We start from the raw sequence: 25,085 nt of genomic DNA on the forward strand, positions 1-25,085 counted from the left end.
CTCATTATAAGGTTTTACCCTTATTAGTGGGGTTCTCAGTCTCTACGCTTCACGTTAACTGGTTAATAACAAACTTTTTTCACCACTTTTGCATAGTTAAGTCACTCAAAAACTTTAAAATACACTACCTTTTTTTTTTGCAAGTGGGGAGTTGTCATCATGTATATATCACAAAGGAAAAAATACAAAAGCAGAAATGTCATGAATTCTCCTTCAAGCAGATGGTATTGCAGTAGCACTGAACAAGTTTATATTAATTACTTTCAGAAAGAGAAGGAGATGTCATATTTGAGATAGAGGATCCTACCAAACCCACTAAGAACCATACGTAAATCTAACAATAGTGAGATTTTTTCATTAACTCATTGTGACAGCTGTCAAACCAGGGAAAATTTTTTTGTTAATGCCAGTACAATTGTTCATTTAAACAAAAGCCAGTAATTCAGTCACACTGATGTCCCCAGCTCTGCCGTACAATCTGCGCACATGCATATATTACATCTATATGCATAGTTGCTCTTTAATTTTTATCTTTGGGGCTACAATGTGATTTGTCCAGAGCATGAGGAGAGCCCTACAAAAAGCAGGCCAGAAGGCAATTTGTGATTGAGTTGTAACGAGCCGCCTGTGTTTTCCCTTGTTGGAAGTAGGAGGTTTGGCACCCCAGGCTGGCAGATGGAGTAGGACATGCTCCCTGCATGCCAGGCTAACTGTGTGGTCACCCTTTTTCCCAACGCCCTCAAAATAAGAGAACACAACTATTGGTAGAGATGTCACCTTGCTCCATGTGTGGTGACAGACTGAAGTACCAAAGACATCCACGGCATCCTCCCTCGGGACCCTGTGTGACCACAGCTTGATCCAGAGCTCACAAGGAAATCTCGGCATAGGGCTTGGTGCTGCCACAGGCTCTTTGCAACCAATAAAGCTTCAGAGACCTCATTAACCACCTCCACTCAAGGCACGGCCTGTATCATTAAGGTGATTTTCTAACAGCAAATCCAACTCTGAACAAGAAATGGAGTGCAGCCCTTACCTCCTCGTAGACATCGTCATTCCTTCTGAAGTCTCCGGCCCTCCTTGGAAGGACATGGACATGAACATGCTGAAAACGTGAAACAAAATAATGGTGATTATCAAGCTCATGACTTTCTTCTCTGGATTGTCAGCTTTATTCTCCACACATACAAGTAACCGTGCACAGGCTCCCACAGCATTATTTTCAGAGGAAAATACATTAACCTGTTCCATAACTGTATCTCAACTCTTTGGAGAATATAAAAGATGAAAAACATGAGAGAGCAGCTCTGTTGTATTATATGAGCTTCAGAGTGAAATGCCTGGAAGTTTAGGGGCTCTGCGGAATTATTCATAGTTGTCAGTCAGAGATGTATTTAGCCACGGCTTCTAAATGACAACGTACCTCGGAGCTGCACGTTGCAACTTCAAAACCAAGAAGAACAAGAAGGTGCCGGTGATGGGACACGGCTGTAGCAGGTGTGGGCAGAGGGCTCTGTGGGCAGCCCCAGGCTCCGTGCTGTGCTGCACAGACCAGGGGATAGAGGAACTGATGGTACGTAACGGAGACCACGTAGGTAGAAAGGCTGTCAGAAAAGGACATGCACTAGGCTGTTCAGCAGGGCTAATGCAATGTCTTTCGCAAGGTTAAGACGACTTTAATGTTTTGCTTTCCCTGCCAGGAGGCTGTAGCCCAAATATAACAGTGGTATGAGGTGCGTGCTGGGGACACACGCCTGCAGGGACACGGGCTCCAGTGCACCAAGTGGTCCCAAACCTGTGAGGCACAAGAATTATGAGCCCTGTTTTGCAGAGCCTGAAGTATGAGCATCACTCTCTTGATGGCAGGGCCATCGCTCAGGGGGTAGCAGAGCTAAGGACTATAAGCTACACAGGCAGCTTTGGGCTAGCCAGTATGGGAGGGAGGTGAGGGGCAATGTATTTTTGTCACAAATGTTGATGAGATATGGGGAAAAGGAACAAAAATACAGACAAGAAAGCAAATATATGACTTGCCACCTTGCCAACTTGATGTTGTATTATTACTATTACTATTTTTTTTCTGTTAAGAGATTATGACAGTCTTTTCATACCATGTAGAAAGGGTAATTCAAGATTCTCAAACTCTACTAGGAAATCAAAACAACACTCATCTATCTGCTTTTCCGTAGTAAGTTCAGCTACAACATTGCAAAGCATTCTTTTATCTTTTCTCCTTTCTCTTTCATTTTCTTTTGAGGAAAAAAAAAAAAAATACAATTGAGAATAATTCTTCAGGAAAAAAAAGAAACACCACCTCATTCAGGAGAGGCAGCAAATGATCTGAGTGACAGATCACATTTATGCACCTCTAGATCTTTTTAGATGGTGCCTAAATCCTTTAAAAAAAAAAAAAAAGACTGCAGAAGAAACAGCACCAAATGCTTTACATAGAATTTAGATAGCTTGCACCTGACTCAATTTGATGAGGTAGAAATCAGCTGAAATTCATGCATCTCATTGAAACATTCTCAAAACATAGCTCAAGTCTATAATGAAATCCAAAATAAAAAAATATTTTCTTAGGCTATTTGTAAGAAAATTCAAACACACCTATATTGTGTTAGCTTCAATTCATAAAAACATTTGCTCAGTGAATAAAATGAAATCACAAGGATGTTTCAGTTCATGAAATATTCCAAATACCACTCTCCCTTATTTCTCAGCTTATCCTAGAGAACCGAATATGCGATTGCTTATTCTTATCATTATCCATAGCTTTCAGTGTATTCAGCCTAGAGATGAGGATGATTCTTGAGGGTTAAAAACTGTGTTTTTGAGTAATACATCAGTGATAGTGTTCTGATAGTGTATTATACTAATATATCATGAGAGCGATAGTGCTCTTGTGATGTATTAGTGCAATGTATCATCTGAACATCACTGCTCTCATGATGTATTGCTCAAAATCACAAGGCAAGTTTAAAGATGGCCTTCAGTAGCCCTAGGCCTGAAATTTTGCTTTTGGACAAAAACAGACTTTCAAGATAAATAAAAGTGAAGATTAAAGTTTGCAGTGGTACTGTAAAATTTCACTAGTGAGTCACACCTGTGGTTCTCATTAGATTTTAAATTTATTCTTAAAAATGGAGAATAATCTGCCAGTCAGTTTCTTTCTCTTCTGCTACAAGGAGTGATAGTTATGCTACAAATATAAATTTTCAGGAATTTCTCTTGGTGATGTATATACAGCCTATCAACAACCATATCCCCCAAAAGTTCAGCCACTTGAAGAGTAATTTTTCTCTCTGTGGCAGAATGTTCCAGGATGCACACAGGAGAAGATCTATATACCCACGACAGACAATTTGGAATATCAGAAAGCACACAGGGATGTAGTCCAAAGCTCAGTGCAGAGATGCTGCACTGCAGATGCACAGGCCAGCACAGCAGGTAATGAATGAGCCTAATGTGATCTTCTACCCAAAATGAGCTCTTGCGATCAGTGTCAAAAAAAGAAGAAAACGTGTTTATGATAGCATATGGCCCACTTGGCATCAGTGGGGGCATTCTCAGGGGTTAGCCACCTTTACTACATGCATTATGGTCTCACACAATGCCAGGCTGCATAGCAAAATCTGTCAGCTGTATCAGAAAACAAATGAGTATTTCCAAGGTTTGAGGTAACTACAATTAATTTAAGAGAGAGTATTTTTTCCAGACATCCCAACTTTTTTTTTTTTTTAAATTCTGTGCATGGAACATAAATAAATATCTGGATTCTCCCTACTGTTTGTGTAATAGAAATGAACAGGATCAGCAATGGTGTCTCAAGTAGTTTCCTTCTCTTCAGCTTTACCAGGAAAACACAGGGAAATACAAGCAGCACAGAGCAGTGGCTTCCACACAGTGAGAAACACCGAACAAGGGGAGTTCACGTCTTCTCTAATCTGCCTTTCAGATTCTGGCCTTCCCAACTTGGGGAGGCTGATATTTGGATTCACTAGAAGTTCTTTAATTGATCATTTTTGCTCCTTGGTGCTATTTGTTATTGCTAAAGCTTCAATCCACCAAAGCACTTAAGCACCAGCTTGATTTCCAACCTGTGAACTGGTTCAGTGGGAGTATTTGCATCCCGGATATTATGTATATGTCTCAGTGTTTTGCATCTGCTGGTGGCTACAGGGACCTCTCCCCAACTGGAGGCAACAGAAATAACTTCAAGGTGCCCACAAATTAAAGTTGCTTCCTTCCATTTTGTTTTCCAGGCAAAACAAAACCCGGCACATCCAAAAAAGACATTTGCTGTTGAGTTGACTGAAGTGTGTCAGTGGATACAAACAAAACATTTGGCTGCATTTTTTTTTTAACCAAACAAACAGATTTAGGCAAATCTTCCCTCAAAACACTGCTTGGAGACAAAAAATCCAAACATTGTGTATACAAAATGTCAAAATAAAGCGTTTCAACTTTTTCCTCAGTTATTGTGGGTATCCTCATGTCTGGTGAGCGGCAGACAGCCCCATCACATTCTAGTAGGCTGTGATTGTGTTTCATTTTTCTCCTTAAAAATTGCTTTCCCCTCATTTTGCATTATTTTGATTAATAAGCAAGAAAAGCAACATACAACAGCCAAGGCATTTACATTAATGGACCGATCAATATCACCCGCATCAGGGTAGAAAAAAATGCAGACACACGCTTGCATTGCTTAGAGTGTTATCTACCATTCTCTCTTCTTGTCAGACACTGATGGAGAAAGCCACACGCGATCGCAGGAGATGGGCACACTGGGTATGACAACATGGGGACCCAGCAATGTGTCCCCAGATGGGGTACATCATGTGGGTCAAAGATACCTGAGCCCCAGTTGCTTCTGATACTGGTGACAAGATTTCTGCCAGGGATGTCTGGGGCAGCAGCAGCTGGAAGGAGGCTGTAGGAGCTGAATTTTATAGCACCTTCAAAATTAAAATTATCAGACTGACAGTTTTGTAGGGCTGGGATGGTAGGTTCCGCTGTTTTCACAGTAGCTACCACATGAAATCTCAGTCTGAGAAACTCCTAATGGTGAGAATTATCAAGTGACGCAAAATCACTCCTAAGAGAAGTTTTTTCAAGACCTTTAAACTACGAATGTCAAGAGAATTAGAAAACATACTGCGAGGGACAAATCTGTAGTGCCACGAAGAAATCATGAGCCAGAGGCAGCGTGTGCCATCTCTGACCTCCCATCGCAGTGAGGGGATCCTCCACTCGAGCCCCACAGTGTTCCCAGCATGACTGTGGGAGCGTGGGGCTGCTGGCGGGCACCCTGGAGCGCACTCATCCCACCACTGCTGAAATCTGGCAGCAGCACAGGCATTTGTGAGATTATAAATCTAAAGTCGATTTCCAGTGAACCAGGGCTGCAAAATACTCACAGAAGTCTCAGCCAAAAAACCTGGAGCCTGTTTTGTTGGAAAAACACCCATTCAGGTCAGGTGAGTTTTGCTTCAGCACTCAAGGCCATGCGGAAAGCAATATTCCTAGTTACTGCTGTTTTTATATACTGAATTATGGTCGAATAACCAATGTGTCACCACTGCACTGGATGTAAAGCGAAAATACTAGGCAAAAATAGACACTGAAAGAGATTTCTTGGGTAGACCAGAATAGTGAAGAGCAGATGACCCTGCCACACACCACTGGGGAGGACATGGACATTGCCTGCAATAATTCATGAACATTATGTTGTGTTCGCTCAGCTGCTGTGCTGGTTAGCAGAGCAACAAAGCTCAGCTTCCAACAGTAAGGGAGATAATAGCCTGTACAAGAGCTCCTCAGCACACACCCAGGGTCTATTAGCAATAAATGTTGCTATAGGATGAATACATAAAAACTGGCAATGGGTCACGCAACCTTGAGGACGGGGGACTGCCAAAAAGTTGTCAGAGGAAGGTCTGTTCCCCCCTCACCTGCAAAAGCAGTACATGGCTGGGCTGTGCCTTCACACAGCGAAACCAGATGCCTTTCAGCAGCTTAATCCTTTCCCTCATGACTTTTCATTCTTTCTACAGAGACAAAGCTTTGCAGCCATGGGCTTCCACGGTCTCATGGTGCAGCAAGATCAGGAAAGGCTGTGATGTGGGGCATGGAGGGACACCAGGGCCAGGAAGAGTAAACCCCAATGTCCCTGCCAGTGTCGTGTTAAGGCAGGCAGAAGGGCAGAAAAGGCATCAGCGGCTGCAGGCAGCAAGACTTGCTCGCCAGGAGAACCCCATCAGCCACTTCACTGGGAAAAAGGATGGTGGTTTGCAGATAACACCTTTTTTGCTGCAAAGTCCCCTGTCCATTACAGAGACATGGGCTTCTTACGAGAGGTTGTGATAATGCTTCTTCTAAACTACCAGATTAACTGCAGAAATTCCAAACTAATAACCATTTTCCAAGTAAGACTGTTAGCAGGTGATAAAGAAAATCAACCATAATACTGAGATAGCCACATGAAAAATAGGGCAATTTTGTCCTCTCTGTAAACTGGGCTTCCATGGAGCCCTTGTTTGCTATTCTTGATTAACTGCTCAATTATCCCTGTTACAAAATTATTCTGTGGAAAGCCCTGCCTGTATATCCATAGCTCATTAACAGAAAGCACTCCCTCTGCTGTCCCCGAAAATACATCACATTACCCAGATGCTAGCAGGCTCGGTACTATTGCTCTTTCTAGGCATTGCAAGCCAATTTCTAGGGCCCTTGACTTGCAGGCCCCGGTAAAAACATCTTCATGGGGAAACAATTTCTGTTCAATGAGTATTCATGAGTTCTTGACATTTTTCCTAGTCCTGAATTGGGCTGGCATCGAGAAACAAATTAAAAAAAGTCCTATCCAACATGAGGAAAAAGAAGAGTTTTGGTAATTAAAATAGTTGAAGAGTTTTGGTAAATTAAAATAGTCAGTTTTCACAGCCTTCAAAATTATTGCCAACATTAATATTTTTCTTTTTTTTGTACATTTCCAGGAGTTATAAATTACACAAAGTAAGACCACTTTAAAAGACCTAATTTTTATAAAATATTAAAACATGACAGGAAACTACTTGAAACAATTCCTTTCCTACAAAAATGCCTCATTTTTAGGAATCAGCATTTTCCTTTCCAGCTTCACTAAAACCTCATGCACGAGGCTGGATAGATGCAGACACTCGGCGCCTCCTCCCCAAGATGGCAGCTCTGGCATTCTGGTGGTAAGGGTTGCTCCAAACCCAGGAAGGGTGCACAGACTAACAGACTCCTGTAACACCTTTGCTTTGGCTCTGCTTTATTACAACACAAAACCGAAGCTTGCTTTTCTACCATCATGAGAAACGTAAGGATCTGATACAGACAGAAAGGAGTGGCACAGACTGCCAGACTCGAGACCGGTATGTGCAGGGGGACAGAGGGATGCTTTGGAAGGGAAGGACGTGGAAATCCACATCTGTCTCGGAAAGCCCAGGGCGACAGCAAAGGAAACAGCAGAGACACAGGTGGGAACAGACTAGAAGAGCCACCAGAGAACAGGAAGGGTGGGAGCTACCGATATAATGGAGATGGTGATGGAAATTTTGTGAATCAAAGCATCGCGCAGAAAGAGGGTGCAAAGAAAGAAAACAGAAGAAACTGGAACAAGTCCTGTGAGAGGAGGCCACATAGACTGTACAGATGCTACGTGAGGACCCTTTCAGGAGCCACTTGTGTACCTCTGCACGGTACTGCACTGTACACATACCCTTAGGAGGGAAAAAAGAAAGCTTTGCCATAATCCCCACCAATGTTTATACCATGGATTTGCCTCTGGAAGAGTGAGTATCAAGATACTTCGTCAGCACAGAGAACATGTACTTGGTAAAGCAACAAAATAGGGAAAATTTGCAAATATATCAGAAACCAAACCAAGTGGGGGACTTGCAGCAGAGTACATCTTCAAACACGTAGATTGAGAAATGTGCAGATTCAGCATCCTCAATAAATAATGTATCTGTCAAATGCTATAAAGTTTTAAAGAAATGAGCTGTGGATGAGCTAGAAAAGAGACCTAGACGTAATGAAAAAACGCACAGAAAGATTTTAAACCCACTTGAGATCTGCAGTTATAACTTCCACAGCTGAAGGCAACTTTAGCACTTGCAAGAGAACTGCCAACTCTTCCCCTCCAGCCCCAAACCCAAGAAAACTGGCAAAATAATGAGGGTAATTAGCCTGTTCATTGGAAGTGGTGATCCAAATGTAATTTGGACATCTCCTATGAGATCCCCTGAAAGGCAGCAAATGAATAAACTAAATGGAAATAAAGGTGGGATGATGCTTCTGAACTGATATTTCCTGAGCTCTAACCTGGTCCGCAACTCTAGGAACGAGGGTCGACACATGGTGATGAGAAGGTCAGGCCAAGAACATCACCAGCTCCTCTCATCTGCCATTATTCAGTGCCTATCACCTCCTCAGCACCCACAGTGGATGCAATGGGCAGACCTGCAGGAGCACCAACCATTACTCTGTGTAAATCAACAGGAAGAACACCGCCTTGGTCCAACCAAGGACCCTGATGGGGAAACTGCTACGCCGTGTTTTCTGGGTTGTATGTCAGCAACACTACAACTGGAACACCGTCAGACCTGTACAGCATCTTCTAACCCCTGAATACCAAAGAACTGCAAAACCAACCCTAAAACCTGGCAGCCCCTGCATAAAGTATCACTTCCATTTTACAGATAGTAAGGCTGATGAACAAACCAATGAAGGTGCCTCTGAAGCTGCTCAGGAAGGTGGTGCAGGCTTAGGGACAGCTGGTGAGCACCTGCCTTGAGGTCCTGCGCCTTTGCCTTCCCTCAGGGTCACTTTGCCCAGGTGTTTTTGTGCAAATTTGGTGGTGTTGAGATGCAAATGAAAGCGCAATTGCAATTCCTCTCACCTCTGATCTTTAGTTAAGTCTTGATAAATGCATATTGTTTTAACACTTGTGATACGTATAATTAGGGTTCTTTAATTTATGTTTCAATAAAATGTTCTATAATAAACATTTACTGCTCTGTGAATAAACATTTAAATGAAGCTCCTAATGGGGGTTACATGTTTCGAAGCAGTTCATGGCTTTGCAGAAGTCTCTCCCTATACTTAATGAGAGTCATTTCCATAATCTGTGCATTATTGCTTAAGCCTCCCTTTAGGAATATTTTACAAAGTAAAATTCTGTGAAATATTATCATCCGAAAGAGAAAATGCTAAGAGGATTATCAAATTGTCCCGTTAAAGGGACAGCACAAGCTTTCATTTCCCCCCTGAGATGATAACATTGTAATTATGTAGAATGTGCTTACTAATTATCACACCAGTGTGTTATTACCGGGTTTTTCCCTCAGAGACCCCGTCTAAATGAAAAGGATGGGAGACCCCTAAAAGGTCTGATATGAAGGGCAATATAATGCTAATTTACTTTCTGATATTAATAAGAGTAAGGATCAACCTACCCCAGGCAAATCTTGCAGATGTCAGGAAAGGTCCAGCTCCTGCGGAGGGGGCAGAGTGCTGTTACGTACAAAGGTGTGTACAGCTTCTCCCACAGCGTCGGCCCTACAGCCCCACAATTAACACTCAGGGTCTCATCCCCATTTTGCTGAAACTTCCACCCATTTTCTCACTGGCTCCGGTAACGGCAGGACTCAGCACCGCAGCTGTGGGCTGAGGTCAAGGGAAAGATTATTGTTGGAATACAGAGGGTTTTCAATTCTCTGGAGTATCTGCAATGATACAAACACCTGTAAGATATTTCTTCCATGTGTCTGAGTACATTTGAGGAGAGCATAAATCTGAAATATATCTTCTCTCCACTAGCATGGAATAAGAGCATTACAGCAGCAATGGCCCACTCCCCCTTTGACGCAGGGGGTAGAGAAGTTGGAGCAAAATGAGAGAAGATAAATCAGGAATGGATGTGTCAGGGGGAAGAGAAGCCTTACATACCAGATACTCTTATTTTGAGAGGAAAATCATTATCTCTAATTTTTGTGGTTATTGCCTTTTTAGACAACTGTTGCAACTTTTTCTAGGATGATGACAAGCTTCCTACAGAATTAAAATACCGTCCCTGTCTCCTCTTGCATTAGTTAAAGATGGAAGAGAGGTGCTACTGCAGGAAGAGAGGTGCTATGGTAAGGAGAAAGAAAAGGTTTCTGATGACGGTAACGTGACTGAGCCTCATAACTTTCTGTGGAGGATGAAATGCATTCAAGCCACGGTGCTTTCCGTTGCAGTATCTATCAGTACTGAGGGGGATTTCCGAGGCTCTGTGTCAGTACTGAGGCATTTTATACCTTTAGGGATACATTTCCCAAGAATTAGCAAATATCTCTGTGAATACCTATAACACTAAGTAGACTGTATTTAGTTATTTATAATATTAAAATATTATATAGCAGCTATGGGTTCCAAAACATAGGTTGTTTTCCTGTTTTATTGCCAAATGTACACATTCATCTCTAAGGTTTAGCTGCTTCCGCTAAAGCTTTTAAATGTAAATTATTTTCTGTTATAAAAAGCTGATTGTGGGAGTTTTAGTATTTCAAAGATGGTAATTTATGTGACTAGAACAAAATAAAACATTCAACAGAAACAGAATTTTACTTGATCAGAAACACTTTTATGTTTCAGTATAGTTTTCTTTTCATATTTTCCTCCTGCAGCAGTGGCCTCTGTCTTTCAATTAGCTTGAAACAGAAGATCTTAGATAAAACCATAATTTAACACCATTTGCATATGTGTCATTCCACAACTTCTTCACCTCACATTTAAAGTATTTTTAAGCTGTTGTGAACCAATGCCTAAAATCCCTTATGCAGCTGCTCAGCTGTTCACCTCTCAACAGTCCACCAAAGTCTCTGGGACGATGGGGAAGCAGGACTAGCCTCCAAACAACCCACAGGAGCAAGTCTCCTCCCTTGTCACCTGAAACCATTTCAATGGCATATCCAGTGAGGGAAATAAGCTGAGAATCGAATCAAGAAAGCAGATTTTCAGCATGCACTGTATGACTGCTGGTCAATCCTATTTTTCTTTGACTTACTTCCCACACAGAGTGTGGAATTTGGGATACAAAATGGTTTTGTGGAAGTAAACAGCCTCCTTGAAAATCAGACTTCATAGGTCACCTACAACACCACCCAAAGGTGACTGAAATCCCTGTAACGACCCCTTGGTCTCAGCAGCTATTGGATCAGGCCTTACAGAATACCACGGTATCAGCATGAACACAAGTCACCTTTGAAGATTTTGACAACAACCTGTACAAGCTAATAACTTCTCCCAGGCTATCAGGGCAAAAGTGCTTGCATTCTTGATTTCCCAAGTAACTAGGATTTTCTTGCCATCTTTCATAATATGTAGCCCTGCGCTAGTTCCCTTTCTGCTCAAGCCAGCGGAAACACTCTTACTAACTTCAGGTGAAGTCCTTCATGACTTGTAGAAATCTGGCAAGCAGATCTGCTAATAATGGCAAAGGATATACAATAATATGTCCCCAAACTTCAAAATAAAATAAAATGCATTCCGTTGCCTTTATTCACTGTGTAATATTTTGAAATCAGGTTAGAAAAGGTACAGATGTCCCTGTCTCAAACTTTTTTTTAATCTCTTAAAGTACTTCTTTTGTAAGCCCTTGCATGGCATGCAACATTTGCACATCTCCCACCTAAGTGCAGTGAATGGCTACAAGGCCAACGTTGATAAACACACAGAAATGCATCTTCCATTGACTGTTTGCTAAACCAAGAACTCGATTGTTTTAACTTACCAATTTAATTACAGAAATGTATTATTGATTCAATCTTTCTTCATATTCATGAGCTGGCTAGAGAGAAGAGCAAACTGTTCTTCTTAGTACACTTTCACCTTGATAAGCATGAATTACCCTAATTGGGAAAGGAGTTCTTTCAAAATTGTTTAAATCCACAAAATCCTTTCAACCAGGGAACTTTGGTGGATTTGTAATGCACACTGGCATTTGCCAGGAACCCAGCTGAAACCACCAGACTTGCTGTCCTGGAGACCTTTCAACAGACAGTTTGTCCAAATGGACTTTGTGACTACCAGGGCCATATGGGCAGAAGGGTAGCAGAGGTGAACAGTTTGTGATTACGTCCCTAAGTCATTTAACCTTCAGAATTACGATTCCACACACTCTGCCACCCAACAGGAGGCTGTACAAGCAGGTGAAAAGATAGATGTCTATTCTTAATGACTGTTTAGGAGACTGCTGCGCTTTGGTCTGTGCCCATGTTGGTTCAGTTCATTAATGTAATTAACCAACAATCAATCTTTTTAAATTAGTTACACAAAAACAGCTACTGCCAGATCAACTGACATGAAAGTTAGGTCACGCTCCATTTCTGCACGATTTAACATCCACACTGGAACAGAATACAGGGCATGGAAGCATCAGAAACTGAAGCCAAATTCATTTGAAGCTCTACAACTTAATTAAAGTGTGCAAAATCTGTGCAGCTGGCTTGGTCTTATTTGCATGGCCTTCCATGTTTGCAGCTAAACACCTTGGCAATATAAAAAGTACTCAGAAGACGAAAGAAAGAAAGAAAGTGCTTCCAGGAAATATTTAGTAATGAAGGAATTTAAATAATTTTAAACAGTGTAATTTTATGCAGGGTTTAAAACTGGACCTTAACAGCAGCTTTCATGATTCACTAGCGGCTGTTCACAAAAGAAAATGAAAACAGAAGGAGCTGAAGTCGCTGCTAGTGTCTGTTCCCTTTCTGTGGGCTAGGAAAAGACCATCAAAGCAACCTCAGTTTTCACTGAACACAAAGGTTACCTGTGAAGGGCTACAGCACAGTTTTATCACCAGGCTCAAGATGCTGATCCACTGTGCCGGGATCAGAGCTGAGAGCAGCTTATAACTCAGCCTCGTAACCTGCCTCCCTCTTTCCCCTTCCTCTGGGGTTGGGGAAAGGATTTGGCCTAAACCTGGTGCAATACGCTCTCCAGAAGTGCTGGCTGAGGGGTTGCTAAGGTGACTGAATCCTGTCCCTACTCGCCTTCCAGCCCAGTGCTGGAGGGATGAGGAGCAAACAGCAGCCCTGCAGAGCCTGGTTCGGACTAAACAGACGTCACATCATACAGACGTACCCCGTTTGCGCCAGTCTGAGAGCTGGTCTCAGGGGAAGCAGCTCAGTGACCTCTGGGTTGCTGCTTGTGCAGCTCCGCAAGCCTGAGCAAGGCTGGGAGGGGAAGCGCGTGCCCCCACGTTGCCGGCAGGTTAATGCGTGGCTCTGCCTGGCAGGCGTGGAGCATCTGCGAACTCGGTGTGGGTGCACTGTCAGCCTGGTTTGAGACTAATAGACAATTTCTTTCTCAACCCTCTAAGCTGAACCTGAACTAAACTGCTTTCAATTTCCCCAAAAGGCCAAGTTTGCAACTTCGCCTTATGCTTGTCCATTAAGAGAGCATCTGGCTTCTTTTAATCCCTTGCACTAACTGAGTTGATCCAATTGCTTCCACTGGGCCTAACGCAGATATCGCTGCTGAATAACTGCCATGAAACCAGGTTCCGCCTCCTAAATCCACCACGAAACGGATGGGCAAGAGCCTCCCTGTGATGCAGTGCTTCAGGAGAGTACAGCAGTGCCTGGGCTGAAAGTCTGCAAATGGCTGAGCACATCCCATAAAGTGCTGAGCACCTTCCCTGCTGTTTGACAGAACAGCCATTGAAGGTTGCCGGATCAGCCCGCAGGTTCCCCTTAAGTGAAGAGTAAGTGAAACACTCGCCTGGTTTTCACTGTTGTGAAATCAGGCAATGAGGCTTGTGAAGCAGAAAAGGAGGAGTGGGAATGGGGGCAGATGGGGAAGGAGAGGGAGGATGCCTGCTCAAGTTTCGTTTTGAAAGCTGCATGTAAAGTAGCATGACTGGAGAAGAAAAAAAGCCACTTCTAGGAGACCGAGGAGGAACGTGCAACTTGTCACTCAACACTCCCCATCCTCTGCAGCGCTGCTGCCAGAAAACCACCAGAGCAGGTGCCTCCAGAAATGAAACCGAAGCAGACGTAACTGAATTTAAAACTAATAACAGCAAGAAACTTCAATGAAGCTCTCTCTGACTAGCTAAAGCAGCTGTTCTCATATAGGATTTTCTGAGCTTTCATAACTCTGCACTCAAAAACCAACCTAAAAAGTTGCAGGCAGCATATTACCACTTTGTGCCTCTGTGTGAACATACATGCATCTTTCCTGCAGCACATGTATAACAGCAAAATGCAAGGAGCCACCTTGGCAAATTCGTTATTCATTACCACAGTGATCTCTGCTTTCTTGGTATATGCAATTCTATGTCATTGCTCTATGATATACACGGTGCTAACTGCAAACGGGCTGCTTTTGTAGCTGGAGGACTGGGTTACGGGAGCTGGGGGAGTGGAGATCTTGCCCCAGGGGAAGCTCCCGGTTTGGTTTGGATCTGCCTCACTCCACAAGCTGAGCAGGGAGCCTGAGCTATTCGTGGGTTTAGTATCCAACATTGCTGCCAGAGTCAAAAGCAGGCTGCAACGCACAAGGAATACAAAATAGAGACCTAGAGGGCAGGCAAAACTTTCATAAATTCAGCTCATCTACCAACATCGAAAGAATTACTAATCAGAGAAAGAAAGCTACAGAAGTGTTAACATTAATTCTACTCTGCTACAAGCCACGTGGCTAACACCATGACACCTTGCCATTTACTGAGGGAGAGCTATTTATTTATGTAACCTATAGCTCACATTTAAATAATTAGTCTGCCTGATAAATTTTAGAAGTTGCAATCTGTGTGCCACATTTGCGTAAGCACAGCATATTTAATGCAGGTACAGTTGTTTAACACCTCCAGCATCATATTAAAGAGTTTCATATAATTAGCAGAGTTAGCCATTCCAACTTCCAGGCCAGTTACACATTTGAAAAAAAAAAAAAAAGTGCTAGTTGTACAGAGTGAAGGTGCTGCTCCAGAAATGTAGCCTGCGCTCCTAACAAGGAATATTCAGAGTGGTACGTGCTGCCTAGGAATAAGCAAATCAGGTCAGATGAGACAGGACTAGATCCAAAATTCCCCCCAAACTTTCTGTTATCTCGAAGAGTCTGAACATTCCCCAGATCAGTCTGCTGTCTTTGGTTTTCTTTCAGCCCACCAGGAGTAAAGGCCTGAATTTAAGAGGTGCTTGTTACTCTCTTCAGCACCAGAAGCTCGGTGCTTCCTTACAGCCAGTTGCCAGAGTACCACCCGCAAGACTGTGGATCAGAGCTGAGTGGTTTTTACATCACAACATCTTTGCTTTAGGCCAGGCTTCTAGAAGGTGAAGAGCAACACTCCTGGGATGCTACTCTGGATGCAGAAGTTCTGACTCTTCAATAAGCAGCAGCAGCAGGAGTTGCGTAGGGATACAACTAATGAGCTATATTCCCTCCTCAGCAGAATGGTCCTCACTTCCAGGAGGTGCATCAGCAATGAGCTTGATCTTTGTTGCTATTATTTTGACATAGTCAAGTGAGTAGAACCCCAGTTGTGTGAATCATATCGTGGCAGTCTCTTGGCATCTCAGCAGAATAAGAATACAATAAATACAAAACCTTGTAGTTCAGATTGTAAACATAAAAATAAACCTGAATTTCAGCTTAAAAATTGAATCAGGGGAGGAACCTGAGGTGAAAGCTATACTCATAGAGTGGATGCCATTGACATTCCTACTACATTAGAATTTGCTAAACAACATGAACAGAACTACCCTGTATTTTTGAACTTAGGGTGTGCAACGTGGCAATTAGAGAGCAAGGTGATATTCTGAAAATCAGATCACAAATTCAGACATTAGAAATGCTCACTTAAGAGCTTTCCTTTAGGCACCTCATCTGAAAAGAAGGCCGAAATAAGTTTGTTTATTTGCTTCTTTAGTAACTGTTGCTTTTAGGCCAGATCTTCAACACCCAAATTTAAAGCCAGATTTCTAAAGTCATTCTGCAACGAGCAGCAACTGTGACATTGACACTTCTTGTCAGATTTTCAAAGCACTTCAACATTCAGTACACTTCAGAGAAATTAGCCACCTACATTATTGCCAATCAGTTCTGAAAACCCTGTTTAACCTATGTTAAGCTCTCATGAAAACTTCTACCTATATGTCTTTTCCAAATAGTGTTGAGGCACTTCAGAAGCTATTCTAAGTTTGATTATTTTGGAGACATGTCAAGGTCCTTTACACAGGGAATTATTTTCTAGTTCAATCTATACAAAATTGTAAAGAAACTGGGATCAATCCCACCATGCCTGTTTATCACAAAATCTTGTATCATCACATGACATTCATCCTAGACAAGTAAAATGAAGCCAAACTTAAGCTTAAAAATAGCACTATGCAGACTCCTACTTTGATAACTTAGCTGCTAGGAACATTTACCTCTATATTGTACCAAACTCAGTCAAGCAAATAAATACCCTTTTGCTACTGCTGGAGAGAAGGAGCAAAGACCAATATACATTAAAAGAACCTTGATATCTCTGAGAAAATAAGTTCTTATCAGGTGATAAGGATATATTCTCCAAGGAGAAATGCCACAAGTAACAATGACTCTTAGAAGCAGGTGTGGGGGAAAGCACCACATGATATTATAAGGGACATAAAAGACTTATACTGGCACAAGGACAGCATAAGCAGAAGAAAAAAGGGATAAAACATTCCGTATTCTTAGGCATGAGAAAGGAAGCAGTCCATATTCAGAAGTCCAAGGAAAGAAGATGCCTGTTCTTTGTTGAAGCAATGCACAAAACATGGCCTGGAAAAAAAGGACCCTCTTTCTCCACAAAGAAAAAACACTGCACTGAATGCAGTTACACCAAAATCCTCAGCTGAAAAGGCATTTTGAGGGGAGGGTTTTTCCCAAATTTTCTCAACAACTTGAAAATAACTTAAAGAAATTCTCCCCCCCCCGCCCCCCCACTGTTTCTATGAGGAAGCAAACTCTTCATTTCCTGCTTCTCCAAGCACAGAACCAGATCCCTGCCCTCTCAAGACAGAAGAGGTGGGGAGATACAGGAGAGAGAAGGCTCTTCTTTGCCTCTTTAGAGAGGTTGTTCACCCAGAGAAACAGGTACTCTCCTGCCAAGGAAGGAGGACACTGGGAGTGGGCTGATGTTGGTACTGCAGCAGGATAATGAGCATGGCCGAGACCATCCAACCAGTGGCAATGCAACTGTGTGAGGTCCATCCATGTGGTGCATTTCAATGTCATGAATCATTTCTCATGTTGAATCAAAGCCAGAATAAATATAATGGAGTAGGCTGGGAAATCATCCTTTGCAATCTGCAGCTCACAAAAACCAACCACCCAAAGGGGTATTCCAAAGCAGCTTCTGAAGCCGTGTTTGACAAAACCTGTGCATTTCTGAAATGCTAATCAGGGCAGAATTAGCTGATCAGGGAAACCCCAAGTTAGATGAGGACAGGAGGCCAGCAGCAGATTACAGTCTAAAACCGTTTAAATAGACTTGTTAACAGCTGCTGAGGGTACAACTATAATTAAGAGATCTCTTTTCCTTGTTTGGGGGTTTGAGAGTTTTGTTTGTTTGGGGTTTTGTCTTTGCTAGTTTTCTGCCTTTCCAGTTCTGACAATGAATTTTGTATCAGGACCCTGGGGAAGCAGAGCAGACTTTCAGCATTCACAATCAGGAGAAGCAGAAGATCATGGCAATGGAAAGGCAGTTTAGTCCCAGAGTTGTTACATTCTTTCAGAAGCTTTTCATCTTATGAATACAAATCTCTAAAAATTCTCTTTGCTTTACTTCTCTGGGCAGTTGTATCAGTAAACACCTAAATCTGCACAAGTCACTGCTGCTCATTTGTCCATACTTGTTCTGCTACCTCACTTGGTCAGAAAATTAGGTAAAGAAATCAATTCCTTCCATGTGCACAGGCAGTTAAAAGCAGGCGTCCAAATTACACAACCCTCGCTTGATCCCTTATCTACTTCAAAAGTATGGAGTAAGTAAAAACTTATGAGTAGGGTTAATAGTTTCTGCCCAAATACATTTCAAGGGGCAGATTTTGAAAGGCAGATTTTTTTGAACCGTTCTGACCAGGGAACATGCATTGGTGATAGCCAGAGAGCACAGCTTGGAGGGATAGTGACTAACAACACCACACCAGGCCACAGGTTCACCCAGACAATGGAAGACTAGCATTTGTCTATGGTAAGTTAACGTAGACCTTTCTAAGCAATTTCTTGGGGCCTACTTTTGCTTTAGATCACCGAACCTAATAGGTGCTTTTAGCACAAGAAGTGGGAGGGATCCATTTGTCAGGGAGCAATTTGCTGGGAGAGTCCAGAAGACATTATAACATGAACATCTAAACATAAATTCCTGCCTTTTCCTGGAAGGAAAAGGAAAACACAACAGAAGTGCAAAGGGCTAAGGAAAGACTGCATGATCCAGAGTAATACTACAGGACTCAGTGATTGAACTGGCAGGCAAAAGCAAGGTACCTGTGTCTAAATTTAGCTACCTAAATGATTGGTTTGATTTTCAGAGGTGATGAATGCCTGCAGCTCCTGTCGACTTCAGGTGCCCACATTTGAAATGTTTGGCCTTTAGTCTTCAACTCAAACTAATTGAAGGATTTAACATTTCAAAGCTAAGGGGGCTTATCCAATCCGAAGTGCCATAAAGCTGCAGTTCCTCGGCATGAGAGATACGACACACGAGCAACTCAAAGGCAAAGCAGGAGAAGAAAGATGATTATTCCCCAAAGTGCATACACTTGAAAGACAGGCTAATGAGTTCTTAAATGACATAATTTAATCCCAAGGCTTCTCAAATACAATGCTGGAGTTTTCCCTTCCTCAGTCATTACAGAGCGCATACGGAAATTTTAACTGTAGTTCTCCTGCCCTGTGAAATACAGAAAAAATGTACCCCTCCGTTTAGTTCCCCCTGAGCTGCGTAATAGCTCAAATTAGCCAGCAACAGCCTTACATCACAGCTAGGCAGGAAAGCAAGCCAAAGGGATCCTGCCCTCCCAAAGAGCACGAGACACAACATTTTCACAGGGATCCAAGGCCCATCAACCCTTGAAAGCAGCCTGCAAAAGAGCATTGCCAGGGGCCGCGACAAACTTAGAGACACCTTGCAGAAAAGGGGACACCTTTAGAGAGGGAATACTGGTGCGGACAATCCCACAGAGTATTAGGTCCTCAAGGTGCTTACACAAGGGATGAGCAAGTTTTCAAGAAAGTCCTGTATGCTATTTGGCATCCAGTTCAATAGCTGTAGTGCAGACTGTGGGGTTTTTGTAACAGGGCTATTCCCAGGAGCCTCTGCCTACCAGGATCCCTACCAGCTTTTGCACCAGCTTTACCTTAGAGAATTAAACTTCCATTAGTCTATATGATGATAAAGAATACGGTATAGATACATAATTATAGGTTAAAACATTGAGTCAAAAGCAAAACCAGTGAAAATATTGTTTTAAGAAAGGGGTGATAACATGCAAAGCTCAAGAGAGAGTTCGAGCGGCTAATTGAGGTTAAGTGAGGCTTTATGTGAGGCAATATGGTCCTTGCTCTATCTGGTAGAGACATTTGAGAAAGCGCAGTAAATTATGCATAAGACTGTTACAAGAAAAAGGTTAAGGATAAACCCATGGATAAGGTAATCAAACACCACTTTACAGAACGGAGCCTATCCTTTTCTCTGCCACAGTTTTGTACTGCTAGGAAAGTCACCTCAGCCAGAACATCTCACAGTTGGTCACCTTCTGGGCATCCCCATGAAACTCACTGCCCTGGTCTGCAGAAATCCTGAGCAATGACAAGTGTAACTGTAGTCTCTAAGAGCCATGAGCTGAATCTGTCATTTAAGTTGCTAAGTATGCAAAAGAAATCAAGCTCTAAAGCTAAGTTGTCACCCAAACAGAATAAGCATTACTTAAAATATAAAATATACGTATTAATGCTTCAGAAACTTTCAGATACTCTGCTGAGAGGCTCTGTACGAAAGCTCAGAGGACATTAATAACCTTGTATTCAGGGCAGAGTTGGGATGGCATCTAAGCACTGGAACTGCATGCTGAACGATGCAGATAAAAATAAACACTTGATCTTGTCCATCCTGTGCACAGAATGAAGTAGCAGCTTGTGATTGAGTCTTTAAGACTGTATCACATTCACGTTCCAAATTAAAGCTACACAGGCAGTCTTAATTCTGCCTTTTCCTAATCCTTCAGAGTTTAATTTTACAGTTCTAACTTTCTTTAAACATAGAACTTTTTGCACATCAGTAATAGTTTACCCATCTCTGGCAAGAATGATTTACATCCAGTATACTAGCACAGTAAATTATAATGAAACGAACCCATGAATCATAACATAGTATTACATTTAATTGCTATATTCATTAAACAAGAACATTGGATTTTTTTGTAAAACTAGAAATTTTGAGGTGCTATCAAGTAAGATTAAACTAATGAGATAAGATTTAACTGAATACGTAACTTGTGTAAAATAAGATTTTATGCTGTGCCCGATTCTAGCTCAATTTTAATTTGATTTAGGACACCAACATCAAACTCTCGCCTTTCAGATTTGTTTCAGTTAATTTCATGCTAGCTTTAAGAAGCTGAGTCTAATAATGATTGCATTGATAGCATATTGATTTCTTTTCCTATTACAGGTGATGTTTTCTGAGCAACACCACTACCATTACACAGAACACACAAGAGGTGGGCAGGATTTGTTTAGGTGCAAAGGGGGTCTGTTTATACAAAGGCAATGGAGAGCTTATATGTAAAGAGCGTAAATTTAGCTTTGTGGGGATGTTTCCGAGGCATGTAATTGCAGTTCTCACCAAAGTGCAAAGCTGCTATAGGATGGAGGGTCTTGTGGTGACAGCAGGAGTACAGGCAAGGTGGCTGCTGATGCACATTTGTACAAAACAATCTCTGTGTTTCTTACCTCTGTTAAATAGTGCTAATAAATGTGCGCAATAAGTTAGTGAGGGGAACTCCTTTAACAAGCACAGGAGAGCATCGCAGGATACGGACAGCAGAACAGGGAACTACCATCAAATTCCTAAGCAGCCACTCAGATACAGGGCTAAATATCACCACTGAGATATCCCAGGAGCCCCACCAGGCAGGCTGCAGAATTAAATCTTGTGGAAACATTCACACGGGCATTGGAGGACAGAAAGGTTTTTTTCCTGGAGATAGTCTTTGTTTTGATGACTGGCTTGCAAAATTATACAGGAGAAAGACCTGGCTATCTGGTGAAGAGAAACATCTCTCCTTTGCACCAGGTCCTGCCTTCCACAAGTATAAAAACAACCTAGAAGCCTAATATTAGTGCCAACTATGAAGATTTCACATGCTTTTCTGTGAGAAATACTGTTGTACCTTCGAGCACCATCTACTTAACAATTACCATAAATTATTAATGTATACAGCGACTCTCACAAGCATCACAACTTCCACCCACAGCAAACAGTCGCAAGCATCCATTACAATGACTCTGACATGCTATTGCTTCTGTTTTGTGAGAGAAGGTTCTACAAATGTCCAACCTTCATGTGCAACTGAAAAAAAAAAGGGTGCAGAGACCAGCAACAAACTGTCACACAACAATACCTGGAAACGCCCAGAAATGAGAAAACTGAAGTAGGGTGTTGCCATTATCTACTGGGTATTAAGAGTTAGCTGCAGACTGTTGAAATTAGACTTGAGTTAAATGGACAAGAAGCGTATCTGAATAACATTGGACCACGTAAGCAGCATGAAAATCAGCAGTGTAAGTTAAGCAGCCCATTTGGGCCAGATACAGAAAAACAGGGGGTCTTTTGAAAAGGGAATTGTAGTAAGCCAAGTGTGAAGCAACCTTTCACTGAATCACTTTTATAGTTGCAGGCAGAGCTACTTGACGGAGGACTTCAGAAGCATTAAGCAAATCTTATCTCCAAGTCTAAAGAACCAAGCAGGCATCAAACAGCAGCAAAAAGTCACAACTGAAAATGCTCTCGAGATCGTCACCAGCACCATGGGGGCAGAACAGCGTCATGCAGAGAAACAAATAGACAGTTTGGTAACTGAAATAAAAGCCGTATAGTTTGTTTTATGCCAACTTAGATTTTGTACTTCATGTCAGAAAAAAGGATGTGGCTTTTAGTAATGCTGAGCAATTAAAAGCAAGCTCAAGGACACGTTCCTACTAAACCTCAGTTGTTTACACACTCCTTGCAGGCATAGGCTGAACAACAGCACACACAGTTGGGCCTACCAACTTCGTAATTCATTGAATTTTCAAAAAGATACACTTCTTCATTTCAGTTCTTAGGCTTTACCACAGTGTTTGAATTGCATACTCAGACACAGACTTTTGTAATTTCAGTAGATCCATCTGTACTTCTTAAGGACCATTACCCTGTGCTCTCCACTTTTGATCCAACTGTGCCATTCTTAAAAAGAAACAAACAAAACCCACTAACGATTTTCAATTTTCATGCTTTTGTTTATGTACCTTCAAAACATGAATCTAAAATCTAAACAAATCCAAAGACCCTAATACTTCTTCCTCCATGTTAGGATACCTGCATTCCTGCCGTACTACTAACAGAGAGGTGGAGGGTACTGAAGGAAACCCGAGCGCTGATTATGGTTTTCTCTCTAGCCTAATACATGTAGCAACATAGACACTCATTAGCACACACTTTAATCACCATATTCTATAGCATAAGCTTACAGAAAAAGAAGCCTTCAAAAATAGTCCCAATTCAAAAGGGCAAAAATACCTCCCACCAACCATAAAAGTGACAGATCAGAGCCTCTCTCCCTGGAAAACCCCTCATCCTCCAGCTATGCTTCTGTCTACAGTCTTTTGAAGACAGACAGGAACTCACTGTTTGCAAGCCCAGAAGGCGGGACGCAGGCCAGCACAGATTCAAGCACCATGACAACATTTACAAGGTACGTGGCCCAAGCTTGCTGGCTCCATTAGCTTGCATTCACCATGACGCTAGCACACTCTCCAGGGCTTTTGGACCGGTGCTGCCTTGCATCCCCCTGACCTGCACCTCAGGCAGAGTTCACTTGCAACTATCTTAAAGAACAGGTAGCCAAAGGCCTTACGTGATCTTCTGTGGTTGTGGCTTATGGCTGTTTATTTGTCAGAATACCTTTCACAAATGGCTAAGGAAAAAAATCAGACAAATCATTACAAACCCTTTCTGTGGCTTCCTGCTTTAAAGCATTAAACAGGCCTCTTTTGCCCTTAGCAAACTTTTATATCAACTGTGCTTTGGTATGCCAACATTATTCAAGTGTAGATCTGGTTCAAATGCTACAGAAGACCATTGGATATCGTACCAGAGCTTTACATCAGACACCGTAACACTAATGTCTTTTGGTTTTGCATAAAAAATCGTATCTATGTTAGTATTCTGAAAAGAATTAATAAAAAGGGCCTATAAAAACATGATCCACCTAAAATCTAATGAGATATACTATTTGTGTATAAGTTGTCCCAGGTCTTTTTTTCATTAACCCTGCATATTTTGTTGGAAGAAATAATTCCTAATAAAATGGAAACTCTTTTTGCAGCTACGCATAACTCATCTACTATGTGAAGCTCCTCTGGAGAATAGCATGTGGAGAACACAGACAATAAAATTGTTTGGCAGTCTCTCTGACATACAGGGGTATCTTGTCATAGAAGAGATGCATTTGCTTCTGATAAGAGTATACAACAGGTCATATTGATATTGAAGGTTTGATAACTCCCACAGTACAGAGCTGTCACTTAGGCGCTCCATACAACAGTGCCTTGTTTATGTCTGATATACAGTAATTTATTTCTGTGAGACAATTCAATAGAGCTAATGGTCAGAGGATTCTCTTACCGTTGGTTACACCAATTTTACCGCTTGAGAAGAAGCTATTAGCTAATGACAAGTATTTCCTTTGTAATCTTCCCTTCATCTTTGGGGAAAAACATTAATCACGTTCCAAGTACTTCAGCATTGCTCAGTTCATTATTTCTGGTTGCAATTATTCTATGTTTTGCTTAGGTTTCTAGGAAAGCCCAGTATACATGCTTTAGTTGGTATAAGAAATAAATCATTAAAGAACAACAACAAATGTTTATTTTAACTCTTGTGCGGAGTTACCATTTATCCTCTTGTCTGACTTCTGGATAAGAATGTTATCTTGTTTGCTCTCTATTGCCATGGTTATGTCTGTGCAGGTCATGAAGGGCAGTAATCTACATTGAAGTAGCAGGAATACTTAATCTGTTTTGTGCAATATGAAAACGTTACCACCATTTACAGCACTTTCTGTACTGCTAAACTCATTGGGGCATTTCCCATTCTTCCACAGATAGCTTTATGGTGGTGGAGTTCTGTCTCACTGACATTCAGTTTAGTCTACTCTTTCAGTTTATGCACAGGATTAAATTGAACAGAATTGTTTATTTAAAGGAGACCAACCTGCTGTTCATCCAGGCCACTCTAAAACGGAATAGTACCTCACTCTACAATAGGACAATTTGTAGAATAAAGCAGCACTCGGTGTTACTGTGGTAGGGCGGAATTCAGACCTTTACACTGCAGGTTTGTAATGTGACTATTTATGATCAATCCAAGCAAAATGAAAATGTAAGTGCTTCATTTTCTACAAAGTAAAAAGAGCTTCACCACAATCACTGCTCAAGTAATTTGCCACTTGGTACATTCCATTCAGGTGTAGGAAGAAAGAACAAAATTACTCAGTCAAAGGTGGCAGAATTCAGTGCAGATAAAAAATTCTGTAAAAGTGAAGGAGGAAGATAATTACAATCTTTCCAGCACAGAATCATTCTAATGTGTACGGAACAGCTTTACCTAGTCTCAATCCACATATATTTTCATTTAAATACAGTCCTTTGCTAATTCTACCACTCTCTAAAGTTTACTGCAGGGAGCATGAAAAAGATGGTCTTTATGAACAGATGGTCTTTTCAAGGTAATGTAGTTACATTTAAATACAGACAAATGTACTGCAGACTAATGGTCCTGT

General features: G+C 41.7%; 1 protein-coding gene across 6 annotated transcripts in view; it reads right to left on the minus strand.

Annotated features, from left to right (window-relative positions):
• The window catches only part of FHIT (fragile histidine triad diadenosine triphosphatase), a 616,103-nt gene that overhangs the window by 87,354 nt on the left and 503,664 nt on the right, over positions 1-25,085 (minus strand). For all 6 annotated transcript variants that reach the window (XM_087744937.1, XM_087744936.1, XM_087744939.1 and 3 more), the window contains one exon: positions 1,037-1,105. In XM_087744937.1, the coding sequence (XP_087601063.1) occupies positions 1,037-1,105 (69 nt within the window). The remainder of the gene's footprint in view (positions 1-1,036; positions 1,106-25,085) is intronic.

This window comes from Nipponia nippon, unplaced genomic scaffold (genome assembly GCF_047370975.1).
Source record: "Nipponia nippon isolate SJK-2023a ecotype South Korea unplaced genomic scaffold, ASM4737097v1 scaffold_9, whole genome shotgun sequence".
NCBI classification, from domain to species: domain Eukaryota; kingdom Metazoa; phylum Chordata; class Aves; order Pelecaniformes; family Threskiornithidae; genus Nipponia; species Nipponia nippon.